This window comes from Camellia sinensis, chromosome 6 (assembly GCF_055761805.1).
Source record: "Camellia sinensis isolate YWXY chromosome 6, ASM5576180v1, whole genome shotgun sequence".
Taxonomy (NCBI): domain Eukaryota; kingdom Viridiplantae; phylum Streptophyta; class Magnoliopsida; order Ericales; family Theaceae; genus Camellia; species Camellia sinensis.
The window spans coordinates 202,037,993-202,052,814 of record NC_138966.1 but is presented as its reverse complement, the minus strand read 5'-3'; the positions used below and the strand labels follow the sequence as shown (position 1 = coordinate 202,052,814).

Sequence of the window (14,822 nt, the reverse complement as noted above, 5' to 3'; positions counted from 1 at the left end):
TGCCATTACTTGAGTGAAACACATCATTAATCACCACTCTCCCCCCACCTCCCAACCATCTCTCTATTTTTGGGGTTTGTTTTTTCTCCCCTTTTTTCTGAATGTTATTTTGTCTGTCTAACTTGTGACCAAATCTATTAAAGTGATGATGGAATCAGGTTGTGAAGAGGTATGCTGTCAATATAAGAGTTTTATGCCTTAAATTATAAATTTACACTATGACAATTAGTCCTTCTCGCTTTCTCATCTCTTTGTGCCTAAAGCTGAAACTGAATACTATGAAAACAGAAATTAAGAAATGTACATTATAGATGAGGTGGTTTTCTATGCACCTAAACAAATTATAAATTATTGATTGGTTTTCTATGCACCTAAACAGTTCATTGCTATATATGTTAAATTCCTAGTATGATTCAGAAATGTACATTATAGATGAGGTGGTTCATTTTGGATAATGCTATGAAAACAGAATAAGTTTTGGCCCAAAGAAAATGATATGTTATACTAGTAAGAATAGCTTTTCTTGGATATATTCCATGCTAAAAACCTACAGCAACCATTTATATGTGTTCTCAATGATTATAAATACTGTCATGTTATTTACTTTGTTTTGGTTCTCCAGTGTGAACAGTTCATTGCTAATAGCATGTATGTGCTTCAAATGCCACTTATTCATTATTTATCAGACACAAAAATTTGGTATGCACTGCCAATCAAAAGTCTACAAAGAAAATCTAAAATTTGAGAAAACACTTATATTAAATACACTATTTTTGTTATTATTGTATAGTGTACAACTGATGAGACTACATTATACTTCATACTGCACACAAAAATGCATTTTAGAAACTCATGCATTATTTTTACGAGGACCACCTTTCCACTTCACATTTCAATTTTAAATCACCTTCTGTTAATAAAGTTGTAATCATACTATACCAAGTAAATTTAATGGAGAACTTCACATTTATGTCCATGTTTGTATTCTAGTTTTGTCCATGTTTTTATTCTAGAATACTTGTACATCATATATATTAAGACAGCCTGGCGGCTGCCACATTAACCCCATAAATAGATTTTTGGCAACCTATAAACATCAAAATGCGGCATTTGTGTTAGGTACTTGACTTTCAGAAAAAAAAAAAAAAAAAAAAAAAAAAAAAAAAAAAAAAAAAAAAAAAAAAAAAAAATTCCTGAATCTTCAAGGGTTTTTGGAGAAGTTTTTTGTGGCATTTGGAATGGGACAGATGTTGCCATTAAAGTTTTTCTTGAACAAGATTTAACTGTTGAGAACGTCGAAGACCTCTGCAATGAGATATGTATTCTAAGGTTTGTCTTAATTGATCTATTTGCAATCGTAGCTTCTCATATTTTCCCTCCTCCACTTTGTTCTTGTCCATGCGATTGACTTTTTCTTTTCTTTTCTTTTCTCCTTTTCATACACAGCCGTCTACGCCACCCAAATGGTAATGTCCTACATTTGTTTGATCAACTTAACTCTGCCATATTATGTTTACACTTTACACTATAGGATTTGTGAATGGAAAAAACACTCAATTTTTTTCTTTTGATGTTCATATCAGAAATAATTTTAGTGTAGTGATATGAAGAAAATAATACATTTTGTTTTTCTAGAATGACCATCAAAGTGTGAGACAAGAGTAATAAAAAACAATATGGCTTTGCTTACTTCTCTTATAGCCTTTTTCTACTTATTCTTCCCCATTACTCTTCTCCTCCATTTCTACTCTTTTCTCCATGCAATAGATGAAATACAAAGAATTATACCTACCAATTCTGATCAACAATTCACTAAATTATAAAACAATTAAGTTCCTTTAAGAAAACAAAGATATCAATCCATTGCTTAAAGGTTACAAGTGACAATTAAGTGTACTGTTGAAATGCAATTATCTTAAATTAAGTGTACTGTATGTTTTTGTTGGTAACTTGGCGATTCAATTTCTCAGTTTTCTTTCAATGAGATTTGATCGCTTTATGGAGATATAAATGTACTTTTGGTCCATATATTTCTCTGTTTATGGTCTATAGTGTTTTAATTGGATCATTGACATAATTACACAAGTCTACAAGACTTAGATCCCATTTTTTTAGTGTAATTAAAACCATGAAGTCATATGACATGGTTTTCTTCTATGTTCTTTGGACCGGAATGTCTACAACTATAAGTTTATTGTCTTGAAATTTGTATTTACATGCATATTCTTGGCAGCATATTTTCTTGTATTTGCATGCATTAGTTGAAATCAAGTAGGTTGGTGGCTCTGTTTGGTGCAGTTTACTATGACCCCTCTCTTTTCTTTTCTTTTTTTCCTTTTTTAAATTTGACTTTCTTTGTGCTTGCTTTCATTTGAAGGCATAATAGTTTGGTCTTTATTGATTGATTTAAGAGAGCAAAAACTTTTGGTTTCTTCATTATGTTAACGGCGCACAAATTAATACTAACATCAAACTTTTGATTTATGTATTGAATAATTAATTTTGTTGGTTTGAGTGATATCTGATTAATTTTGGTGGTTTCTTTTAAAATGTCTTCATTGGAAAGAAGTTTAGTTCTAACACTTACTATCTCACCAGGTTGATGTGGCAGAGCTACGGCAAAAGCTGCAAACTATGGAGACCTAACAAAAAGAACTTGAACTTCTTCAAAGACAAAAGGCTGCCTCTGAACAAGCTGCCTTGAGTGCAAAACAGAGGTAGAGCTCGAGCCGCATGTAGGGTTGGCTTGCCGAATCCACTCCTAGCCAAGATGCCAATGACGCCTAAAAATTCGAACCCCAAATACACAGTAATTCCTAGTTTTGGAACTCAAAATCAATTTAATTTTTTTCCCCATTTAAAGTATTTTTTTTCTTAACCCAGTTCTTTTCAGATATGGAAATAAGATATTCAGTTTCTCTTTGCTAGAGGGAATATGGTAGGTTTACATGTTTGTAATTAGAGACATGAACATGTTTAACTGCTGGAGACATTTTTTGTGGAAGAAATAGTTTCTAAGAAGAGCTTAGTAATTGGAGACATAATCATTGTCAATTAATCCTTCATGATTAGTGGTTAATCGGCTATTTATGTTACAGGCTGCAGTTGCAGTTTTTAGTGCAGAACCTTGGACAGTGCCATGGACAGCAAAGACCATTCTGCAGGTAAATTATTTTTTCATTTATTGTATAGTTGTTATTTTTAGGGATTTCATAGTTTATGTACTAAACAATTTGATATTCTCAAACTAGCTAGTGTCTTTCTTTCTTTAAAACCCTTGTTCATTATCTCATTGGCATTTCTGCAGGAATCGCAGTGTTTCTCCTCTCTGTCCCCCTGCTTTTGTTTCCTCTATGCTATATTATTGTACTCAGATCACTTTTCTAATATTTTCCTACTTTATTCTATAAGAAGAAAAATCAACTCTGTTCCTTTATTTATACATTCCCATATCAGTTTGTTTTTGTGGGTTTTTTTTTTTTTTTTCATCAGAGAGTCAAGAAATGGAATATGCAACAAAACCACCTTCAAATATATCAGACATTGTCTCCAAATTTGCCAAAGTTTGCAGATTTAGATCCATTGGTGTCTTCTCCACTGAAAATCCCACCCACAACCACCAACCTATCATTGATTTTGGCAACAATGTCCCATCATCGGAAGACAGCAGTGATGCCACGGAAGAGGCAGAGTGCGACATTGAGAAAATCCATCCCAACCCAGTTGAGATTCAACCCAAAACCACTGAATGTGTTAACATGGAGATCTTGAAGGTGTGTCATCTGCAATTGTAGTTTTTGAAATCATGGTCTCGTTGAATTTGTTATTTGACAGATTTGCATTATATTTGTGTGATATAATATTTTTTTTCCTTTTATTTTTTGGTTGTGTTTGTTACTTGATTTTGGTTTAGAATAATTATGCAATGTTTATCTAAATTTAGCTAATATATTGAAATAGCAGCAATGTTGTAGCCATATTATTGTTATTTTTAGCTTTTTTATAGGTATTTTTTTAGTTAAATCTAATAGAATTAGCACAATTTCAAAAAAAAAAAAAAAAGAAAAGAAGCTATAACGGCGTTTTCCCAAACGCCACTACAGTACCAACTGTTATATTTTTAAAATAATAAAAAATCTATTACGGCGTTTTTAAGACGTCTCTAAATACTAAGTGACGTCATTTTATTGTTATTTATCACATTTAACAGCGTTTTTAAAAACGCCGTCTATACTAATATAATGACGTTTTTAAAGTGTCATAATGTTATAGCGACAGTCGCGTCTTCGACGTTTGTACTAAACACCGCAAAAAGAATTAGCAGCGTTTTTTATACCTATAGCGGCGTTTTTTAAACGCCACCAAATGTGAAATTTTTAGCAGTGGTGATTCATATTTCTTGACACTAGTCAATCTCAAAGCTTCTGATTCTCTAAAAGCCTTGTCATTGAATTGCCTATGAATTGCTTGAATATGTAAGTTTTTTCAGAATATTGATTGCCATTGATGTAGCTGTGTTGCAGATTATGGTATCCATCTTCATTAACCTTTATGCAGAGTTTGTGTAGTGGAAATGATAGTTCTATATTAGCCGTCACAGAAGGCTGCCAGGTTTTGCCTTTTCATTTTGTATACATTTTTTAAAAAAAATTAACATTTGAGCTTATTTCTTTGTTTACCCATTTTGGCATTTTTCCATCTTTTTGAATTACTGCAGCTTTCCATATGGGACTTGAGAATGAAAGAAAATGGTGGTTGTGTGCGTAGGATATATGGTTCTGTTGGAGATATCTTCTATGCAGTCTATAGTTCTTCAACTAGTATTGCAGTGGGAGGAGCTGATCGTACTGTTATCGTCTACGATCCTCGCAGGTTGGTTACCATGTCAGGCATAATTTCATCCATTAATGGCCATTTCTGTATCCCTACAAAGTTGTGAATGGTCGAGTTTAGATTTTACGGCATTAACAATGAAGAATCAAATGTCTTGATTCTTATAATATAACAGTGAAGCATAAAATACTTGTGATCATTAAGTCTTGTTGACGTTTGTAGGGATAGATGTCTGGGGATTGTTAGTAGTCCAAATGCTTCATAAATGTTTTTAATAATCAATACCAATTCAAAAGAAAAAAACTTGCCTTGTCTGGGGATTGTTAGTGGTCTGCATGTTGCTGTGTAACAAGGTGGCAACTTGAGTAATTTGAAACCCAAATATACTTGATTTAGAGTACACAACAAACTCAATCGCTGTAACTTAAAGTTATTACGATTCTTTCGTCATGAGTTTCATAGAATAGAAAGCCTATAGAATATGAGCTGCTTTTGATAAAATAACTTGGTCCACTTTTTTGGTTCTTCAAATTATTCTAGACATTCTATGAATTACTGAGGAATTGTCTATTGGCCAATTAGATTGGCTTTTAAATTAATAGAACAAAGATGACATTTCTAGTGAATATTAGTTACTTAACATCCATCCACTTTTTGAGAAGGGTGATATTTTTGTTGAATCATTACCTTCGATGGCTTAGTTCATTAGATCATGATATCACCACCACCACCACTACTACCACAATCACTGTCTCCTCCTTCTCATCATTGTTATTTCTATAAACAAATACGTTCCCTCTTCCATGTCCCCATCATTTAAAGCTCAATCCTTTTCCATGAATAGCTAATCGTTTATTCATCCTAACTCGTCATCTTGTAAGTAATTTGTTGCTTGCATATAAAAGAGCTAAGGGAATTCATCTCTTCTGTAATCAACAGATTGAATTTGATAGATCTGCTGAAACTGTCACGTATGGTTCTAGTAGAGATCTTTTCAAAATTTTGAGTTTTAGCATTCCTTACAAATTAATGTTTGTATGACCATAAGCAAACTCAGTTCTAGATCTTTGTGTGGACAAAAAATGTTCAGATATTCACAAGCCTCTCTTGGTTAGGCTGGCCAAAGAGTTTTTGAATTGATCAAACTTTGCAAAGGCTCCTGACCTTATGAAATATTATCATGTGGGAAAAGCTAACAAGGATGGAGCTTGTTTTTGTGTTCTTTTTGGGAAAATTTTGTTGTTGATTGTAGAAACGTCAATTGGTATGCATGTTAGATGTCCTAAGCACATTCAATTGGTTTCTTTGAAATTAAATATTTGTCTCGTTGTTGTGAAAGATCAAATATTGAAATCCGACCTATCTGCCTGGTGAGGAGAAAAGAGTTATCATGCATTTTATTAGATGATGAGAGCAAAGGACGAATTAGATGAAAAAGAGAGTGATGTGACACAATTAAGCAGCTATTGGAGAAACAAACAGAGAGATGTTTGTATATATGGTTCCTGGTACCTCTTTTGTATTGTAGTAAGATACCATTCAAACTTTAAGAGGTGAGGGGAAAAGAAATTTGATGAGGTTAATTTTCTTCAAGGAAGATCATTTGTTAATTGCATGTTTAAGCTATTGACTACACAATAGATCTACTGAAATGTGTCTCTGTCCTGTGATGCCATTGATGAAGTGTTGAACATGCACATCAAAGAGGAAAAACAGAAAGATAGAGAGATTGTAATTCTTTTCTCGACTTTGTGTTGTCTATGAAATTTCTTAGGTTTTTTCCCTACAATCAGCTTCCAAAGCCATGCTGGAATAGTGGGAAACCAATTCTTTCTGTATGTTTAGCAACATAATTTTACATAACTCTCATTCTTCTGAATTCGTGGTCTAGATTTCCTTTTCATCCTTTTATTTCAAGTAATTGAACTTTAATTTCTAATAGACTAGACGGACCTTAAAAATATAAATATGTATATATCTATATATATATTTTTTAAAAAGTACACTGAAGACAAGAAAAGCTAAAAAGGTTGACTTTTTTATAAAAAAAACATTATTTGGTGTGTCTATAGTGAACCATTTTTTGGATTTTTTTGCAAAAAAATTCTTTTAGAGTAGCCATACATGAAAAGTAAAAACTTTTGACACAAATTAAAAAACAAAAGAAAAAAGAACGAAAGTAAAAGTAAAAAAAGTTCAAATTCTGGGTTGTATGTTCATGTCTTTAGAAACTTCAAATTCAAACTTCATAATTGACTTCATAAATTGATGTAGTTTTCAAATCTTTAAGTTTCTCTTGTTTATTCTCATAATTTTGATTGGAACTTACTAGTCAGGTGTTTACTTTATAATTCCTTTCATATTGAGATGGAGATTGATCTTTTTGTATTGCTTGAAAATTCTAGATTGTATGATTTATTACCCATTACAGAGCTTGTTTATTTTGTAGGTATTCAATTTCATTATTTCTACGTATAGAGTTGCTCATGTGATTTCTGCATAATTTAAATAGATTTTATGCAGAAAAGTCAGATAATCAGTAGAAAGTTGACCTTTGCCCATCATAATTACCTAGAAATAAGTTGTTAGCTAACTCACAGTTTTTGTATTATTTTCCTATTTTATGAAAGTCAAGAAGTATTGTCATGTATGATTTGTTCTTTTCTAAAACTCTCCACTCTTTGTTGTGTTTTGATTATGGGGTCACTGTTTTTATTATTTCTAGATGCCTTTTTCTTCAGTTTTTGTTTATTTAAGTTTGAGCTTGGGATAAATAAGAGAGTACTCATGAACTGTGGCAGCAGTGTAACACTCGTTTCATCACAACATCACATGAAAGGTTCATTGAGGAAGATAGGAGTTATTGACAATATGATAATGATAGTCATTTAATGATAGGGAGATTTATTCTATAGACATAAGAATGCTATTGTTTTATTTACAATTTGATAATGGTAGTCATTTAATTTACTAATGTGACCTTTGCTTTTCATGGTTATTTTTCATTATTTGTCCAATTTTAACTGACATTATTTATCTTTTTCTTTGGTACAGATGGATGAACTCGTGCACAAAGCTAAATTGTACAGGACAAATTGGCACTTTTTGCATTTTTGGAAGGATTATATATTTTTGTATAGATGTATATGGAAAATATTAGGGTAGACTAGTAGTTATATTTTTGGATACACTACTAGTTATATTTTTGGATGGGTGTGTATAGAAAATATTTGGTAGACTAGTAGTTATTTTTTTGGGTTGATGTACATGGATAAAAATTTCAAACATAATAACAAGTACTTGTTATGTTTTAAATTTTATGCTACATGAAATATGTAGTTTCGAATTATTTGTGGATGTAAACTTATAATAGTTGCTGACTTTAATTAAACAGGTTCAGAAATGGTTGATATATGTATTTTGTTGAATGTTGATGATTCAACTTATTTGTTGGTTTGAATGATTTCTTCTTTTTACAGATTATATTGAATAAATTGGATGGATTATTATAAATTACAGGTTTATTTTGTTGGATGTTGGCGACCAAAATTTGGTTTTGTTTCTATAGTTTTGGCGACCAATTGATTAGTCGCGAAATGTCACAATTGGCGACCAAGTGATTAGTCGCGAAATGTGACAATTGGCGACCAAACAAATTTTGGTCGCAGAATGTCACAATTGGCGACCAAGTGATTAGTCGCGAAATGTGACAATTGGCGACCGAACAAATTTTGGTCGCAGAATGTCACAATTGGCGACAATGTTTTTTGGTCGCAAAATGTCACAATTGGCGACCAAAATTTTTGGTCGCGAAATGTGACAATTGGCGACCAAACTAGATTTAGTTGCAGAATGAGACTATTGGCGACCAAAATTTTTTGTCGCGAAATGTCACAATTGGCGACCAAAATTTTTTGTCGTCAATTGTCACAATTGGCGACAAAAAAATTTGGTCGCGAAATGTGACAATTGGCGACTAAGAAATTTGGTCGGGAAAATATCACTTTTCGCGACCAAAGTGTTTTAGCGACAAAATAAATTAGTCGCGGTAATTAAATATTTAGCGACTAAAAATTTAGTCGGCAAATCCAACTTTTGCCAACCAACGAAATTTTTGGTCGCGAATTACTTTTGCCGACTCTCAATTGGCGACCAAACTAGCGACCAAAAATTTTGGTCGCGGATAACTTTTGCCGACCAAAAATAGACTTTTAGCGACCAATTTTTTTTTTGTTAAAAGTGTTAATTCTTGCAGTGACATTTTCTTATCTACTATTTATATATTAGTAAGTCTGATATATATATATATATATATATATAAGTCTCAAAAAATCACTATTTTATCTATAATCGTTAGAAAAATAAGATGAAAAAAAGACGATAATTGTTGCATAAGTTCTCTAAATATTATATGCTCAGAAAATATGAAGTAGGTCAAAATTTGAATCCATTTTCAAATGAATTATTGTAGACGTTTTGATAGATACAGGCTGTCAAAACTAACTTGTATTGAATTAGTTACTTTAAATATTTGGGAAGTCTTTGCGGGAACCAAGCATAGAAAATGAAATGACGCATGCAACTATGCACGCGTTTTTCCTCCTATCGGTGAGGCCGGCCGCCGGCTCTGCACGAATTAAAATTTATAAGAACCTAAAAAATCAAAAAGTTATCAAAAAAAAAAAAAAAATTAAAAAGTTATTAACATTCATAAAAAAAAAAATTAATATACAAATATACATATACAAATCAACTTTTTGCCCCATCAACCGTACAAACGTCAAACCCAGTGCAGTGAAAGAAGAAAAAATTACATGTTTACATTCATAAGTTGGTTGGTAAAATTGGGTCCGTGGGGATCCACCATGGGTCCCGTTTTGATAATCCAAACCATTTAATATGTAGAACTCGTTTAGTACTATATGCCTGTAAAAAATTACGTCTATTGGATATCCCTAACTACATGATCAAGTCAGTTTTGTATAAAAAATAGATGGTGTTATAGTTAACAGTTAACAAAAAAACTAACATGATCAAATAGTTATCAATATCCAATCAATGTGATTTTTATAAGTATATAATTCTCGACGAGTTCAACACATTGAACGGTTCCGATTAGAAAAACAGAACCCGTGGTGGGCCCCCATGGGCCAAACAACACGTTCTAATCAAAACCCGAAAAGGAGACAATATTTTCCCATATATTCACCCAGCTGACTGCACTGCCATTTCGTACGCCTACTACACTATCTTCTCCTACACACTTATTTATATAATTTTTTAATATACATTTTTTTATAAAAAGTCAAAAAATTAATACAAACATCTATATTTTTTTTCTCAATTTTTTAATTAAAAAAATAAAAAATACAATTATTTATTTAAGACACCTCAAAACAATCCCCAAGTCAAGCCAAGTGTGCGCGAGGTTTTAGGTGGGGTTTGGTTTTTTAAGCCTTTTTGAGGAAGAGTGGTTTATAAGTTAATTTTTTAATTTATTTAAGTTATATTATTTTTTTATACATTTTTTTTATAATAAATAAAAAACCAATTTATTTGACACTTTTCAAAACAATTGTCAGTAAAAGTTTCATTTTTGTTTTTGTTTTTTTTATAAAGAAAATATCACATTAGTAGAGAGTTTAAAAACATAAATACAAATCAATGATAAATTTTACAAATACTAATAATTAAAAGTATAATTTTTTTATATATAAATCTGTAATTATTTTTTAAAAGATATATTGATTTGTAATTTTTTCTTTTTTTAAGTATTTTTTTTTTCACTTATAAGGCTAAGTTTGGCATAACTCAAAAAAGTTAAAAATTAAAAAGTCACTATTCTATTTAAGTCATATCATCTTATTTAAGTCACATCACCTCTCTACCACATCATATCAAATCCAACCTATATTTTATAAAAAAAATCAAAAAATACACTTATTTAAGTCATCCCAAACAACCCCTAAGTCTCATTAGACTAGCCCTTATTTTTTCTTTTTATTTGATTCAAAATCCAATGAATTACCATCACAGTAATAAAAATAAAATACAAATTTTATAAAGAAACTCTCAAAGTGAGGGTATTGGGATTGATAATACCAATGTATTAGTAATGCCTTGTTTGTTTTGGGAGAAGGCTTTGGGACTATTAGTCCCTTGGTATTACTAATACTCTTGGAGAGGGGATTGGTAAGGAGGAGGTAGAGATGGTATTAGAAAAATAATGAGGGGATTAGAAATTTTTTTATTTTTTTTATTTTTTATATATGGGAAATTTTTTTAAAAATATAATTTTTAATTTTTTATATTTTTTTATTTGTTTTATTATTTTATATAAAAATAATTTAACAATTCCTCACTACTAATCCCCTCACTACTAATCCCCTCACTATCAATCCCCTCACTACTAATCCCCTCACTATCAATCCCCTCACTATTAATCCCCTCACTATCAATCCCCTCCATTCTATCTCCCAAAACAAACGGAGCTGTTCTAATGTGTAGGAGTCCAAATCAAACTAGTAATTCGGTTGATTCGGCCTTTTTTTCAAATAACCCACTAAAATTAAAAAAAAAAAAAAAAGTTTAAAAAGACAAGTGAATGTATGCCTCATCATTTATAATTTTTATTATTAGTGATTTTTTTTTTTTTCAACACCACCATACAGAAATATTATATACTCAAAAAATATTTAAAATTTGAATCTATTGTATGAATTTAAATTTGATATTGTGTACAAACTAATTCACATATTTTGAATTTGTAACATTTTCACACCATCTAAATTCTCTAATATCAAGTTGTGCGATTTTTTTGTAAGATTAGTAATTGACCACTATTTATATAATAATTCAATAAACTAATATCCATGGATCTCTTCTCACATTTCAAATCCTACGCTTACCTATTTACTTTCGCAATGTATTTGCCAATCAATAATTACTTTAATTATCGGGGGCGTACTCACCTATATGAGTAATCTAAACAACTATATAAGGACCAGGATTCTTTTCAGTCCGGAATTAACCTGGAGCATGTTGTTGGGTCTGTGGGTGTCTATCACGAATTCTGTTTTGATAATTTGAATAATTTAATGTATAGAACTCGTCGAATAGTTTATCCCTGCAAAAAATTACGTTGATTGGATATTAGTAGTTACTTGATTAGATCAAATTTCTGTCAACGATAAATATAATTTTTAAAATAAATTGTTGACAAAAATCTGATTCGATCAACGTGATTTTTTATAGGGATAAAGTACTCAACGAGTTTTACATATTGAACATTTGGATTATCGAAATAAGACCCGTGATAGACCCCATAGGCCCAATGTGGATTGGAGACAAGCCTAGCCCAAATATAATATACAAGTCAGTTTTGTAGATTTATTTCTAAATTTAATGATGTGTAAATAAGATAATTAAAAAATGATTAGAGAAGATAGGAGAGAAAGTGACTTGTTTTAAGGAGCATACTTCTCTCCAGTCCAAATCATGTTGGAGGGTGTTGTTGGGCCTTCGTGGGCCCACAATTGAGTCATCATCGATGATCTGAATTGTTCAATATGTAGGATTTGTCGAGTGCTTATCTCTGTAAAAAATCACGTTGATCGGATATCAATATCTACTTAATCGGATCACATTTATGTCGACGGTAAATATAATTTTTAAAATAAATTGTTGACACAAATATTATACGATCAAGTGTCTATTGATATCCGATCAACATGATTTTTTGCAATGATGAAATACTCAACAAGTCTACATAGTGAACGGTTTGAATTATCGATGTAGATTACATGTTGAGCCCACATAGGCCCAACAACACCCTAATTGAAAAATCCAACTCGAGAAAAATTTACTCTCTGTTTTAAATATTTTAATATATTACCACATTATTAAATTTAATTTTTTTTTACCTAAATAGCACTGCTCATAAATCTACGTATCTCGAAATCAATTCCACAAAACTAATAACAATGATAGAGACCACTAATTTTGGAGCTCTAAAATAACCACTAATAACATGGCACTCAATAAAAAAAGAAAAAAAATACAACACCAAGGCCAAAACATCAAATCATTCATAGTGGGGCCTACTCCCACATCATTAGTGGTAGCACTAATTAGTACTCCCACTCATTTTCCCAAAACTAAACACATACAGTAATAAAATTGCACCTATAAATACGTGTGTATCATAGGGGAACTGCATGAAACATTCATCCCTAGTAAAACAAACACAAGACCATGGCATTGTCTATTTCCACCACGACCACCGGCGCTGCTACCGCCACTGCTGTCATCTCATTGATCCTTCTCCTCCTCCTTCCTCCTTCTTATTGTTACGAATTTGTCCCTGACTCTGATGCAAATCTTATAGAGGTCGCGCTAAATTTAGAGTTCTTAGAAACAGAGTTCTTCTTATATGGCGCCTTGGGACATGGCTTGGATAGCATCGCTCCGAGTCTAGCCGCCGGAGGTCCACCACCGATTGGCGGCACACAGGCTAAACTAGACGCTTTGGTAAAGGACGTTATCCTCCAATTTGGGTTGCAGGAAGTTGGACACTTGAGGTATATATGTATCATCTAACTGAGGTAATTTCTTTGTTTGGATAATTTTCCTGTATAATTTTTCAAGTTTTGAATATGTTGCAGGGCAATTAAGAGCACGGTGAGAGGGTTTCCGAGGCCACTGCTGAATATAAGTGCAGAAGTATTTGCAAAAGTGATGAACAGTGCAATTGGAAGAAACTTGGAGCCACCTTTCAATCCTTATGATAATGAACTTAACTTCCTACTTGCCTCCTATGTTATTCCTTATGTTGGACTCACTGGATATGTTGGAGCTAATCCAAACTTACAGAGTTTCGCTGCCAAAAGGGTATATATGTGTGTGTGTGTGTGTGTGCCGATTTCAATAACTCAACTTTTGTATCTAGTTTTTGATAAGTATTGCTCCAGCTATTGTTATTCTGCAATCTATTTAAAACCATTTTATGATACCTGATTTACAAAAAAAATTGTTATGGACTGTAAAAATTTATCTCGATTTTTTCTGAGTTTGTGCCATTACTAGTTTGTTTATGTATTTATATGCATGCATGCACGTGAATGTATCAGCTAGTTGCGGGGCTTTTGGGAGTGGAGTCCGGCCAAGATGCAGTTATCCGAGGAATGCTCTACAGGCAGGCGACAGCAACGGTGGACCCATATGGAATCAGTGTGGCAAATTTCACAGACAGAATCTCAGAGCTGAGGGATAGGCTGGGATGCGATGGCCTGAAAGACGAAGGCCTTATAGTACCAGAAGCTGAAGGAGCTGAGGGAAAGATTTCAGGCAACGTGCTTGCCGGAGACAAAAACTCTCTTTCTTATGACAGAACTCCAGAGGAGATACTGCGAATCGTGTACGGTAGCGGAGATGAGCATGTCCCCGGTGGCTTCTACCCTATGGGAGCTAATGGTCAAATTGCCAAGTCATATCTGCAACGTCCATGAAGATTTTACTGATGATTAATAAGCCAGTGTTGGTGTTGAATAACGAGCTAGCTAGCTTACTTTTCAACTTGTCAAGTGTTGGTGTGTTTACAGTATATGTAGAACTTGAAAGACGAAGGCCTTAATAAGCCAGTGTTGGTGTGTTTACAGTATATATAGAACTTGTCAACTTGGCTTATAGTGGCTAGTCTAGAGATAAATTTGAATAAATGTTCATGGTTGTTTCATTTTATGTACAAGAATAAAGAAAGATTATCCTTCTCGGTTGGTTTCTTCGCAAACATTTTTCTAACATATTTTTTTTTTTATCAGTAAAATGAAACTTTATTGATAAAAAAAATAAAAATATGTGAAAAAATTACATCAACAAAGAGGGAAGTGCAGGTGTGGTGAGAGGTGAGAGCTACAGCAGGTGTGGTGAGAGGTGTGGGCTACAGCAGCATAGGCGTGATGTGATCAGAGGTGTGGTGAGAGCTACAGCAG

The 14,822-nt window shown here is 32.5% G+C and overlaps 2 protein-coding genes across 7 annotated transcripts; both read left to right on the top strand.

The window, feature by feature from the left end:
- LOC145788773 (uncharacterized) lies at positions 1 to 8,148 on the top strand. 6 transcript variants are annotated; one of them, XM_082875873.1, is made up of 8 exons: positions 1 to 169; positions 2,599 to 2,938; positions 3,099 to 3,164; positions 3,308 to 3,366; positions 3,493 to 3,773; positions 4,513 to 4,611; positions 4,718 to 4,872; positions 7,888 to 8,148. In XM_082875873.1, exons 5-8 carry the CDS (start codon positions 3,504 to 3,506, stop codon positions 7,991 to 7,993), a joined length of 630 nt encoding a protein of 209 aa, XP_082731999.1. In that variant the 5' UTR covers positions 1 to 169; positions 2,599 to 2,938; positions 3,099 to 3,164; positions 3,308 to 3,366; positions 3,493 to 3,503; the 3' UTR covers positions 7,994 to 8,148. The 6 variants fall into 6 exon arrangements, with proteins under 6 accessions (XP_082731999.1, XP_082731997.1, XP_082731998.1 ...); XM_082875874.1 differs by having other exon boundaries at positions 2 to 169; positions 2,599 to 2,809; XM_082875871.1 differs by lacking the exon at positions 3,308 to 3,366.
- A 4,896-nt stretch (positions 8,149 to 13,044) lies between these two features.
- On the top strand, positions 13,045 to 14,600 carry LOC114281858 (ferritin-like catalase Nec2). The gene is made up of 3 exons (XM_028224454.2): positions 13,045 to 13,412; positions 13,497 to 13,722; positions 13,962 to 14,600. The coding sequence occupies exons 1-3, from the start codon at positions 13,087 to 13,089 to the stop codon at positions 14,337 to 14,339; spliced, it is 930 nt and encodes a 309-aa protein (XP_028080255.1). The 5' UTR covers positions 13,045 to 13,086; the 3' UTR covers positions 14,340 to 14,600.
- The last annotated feature ends 222 nt before the right edge of the window (positions 14,601 to 14,822 follow it).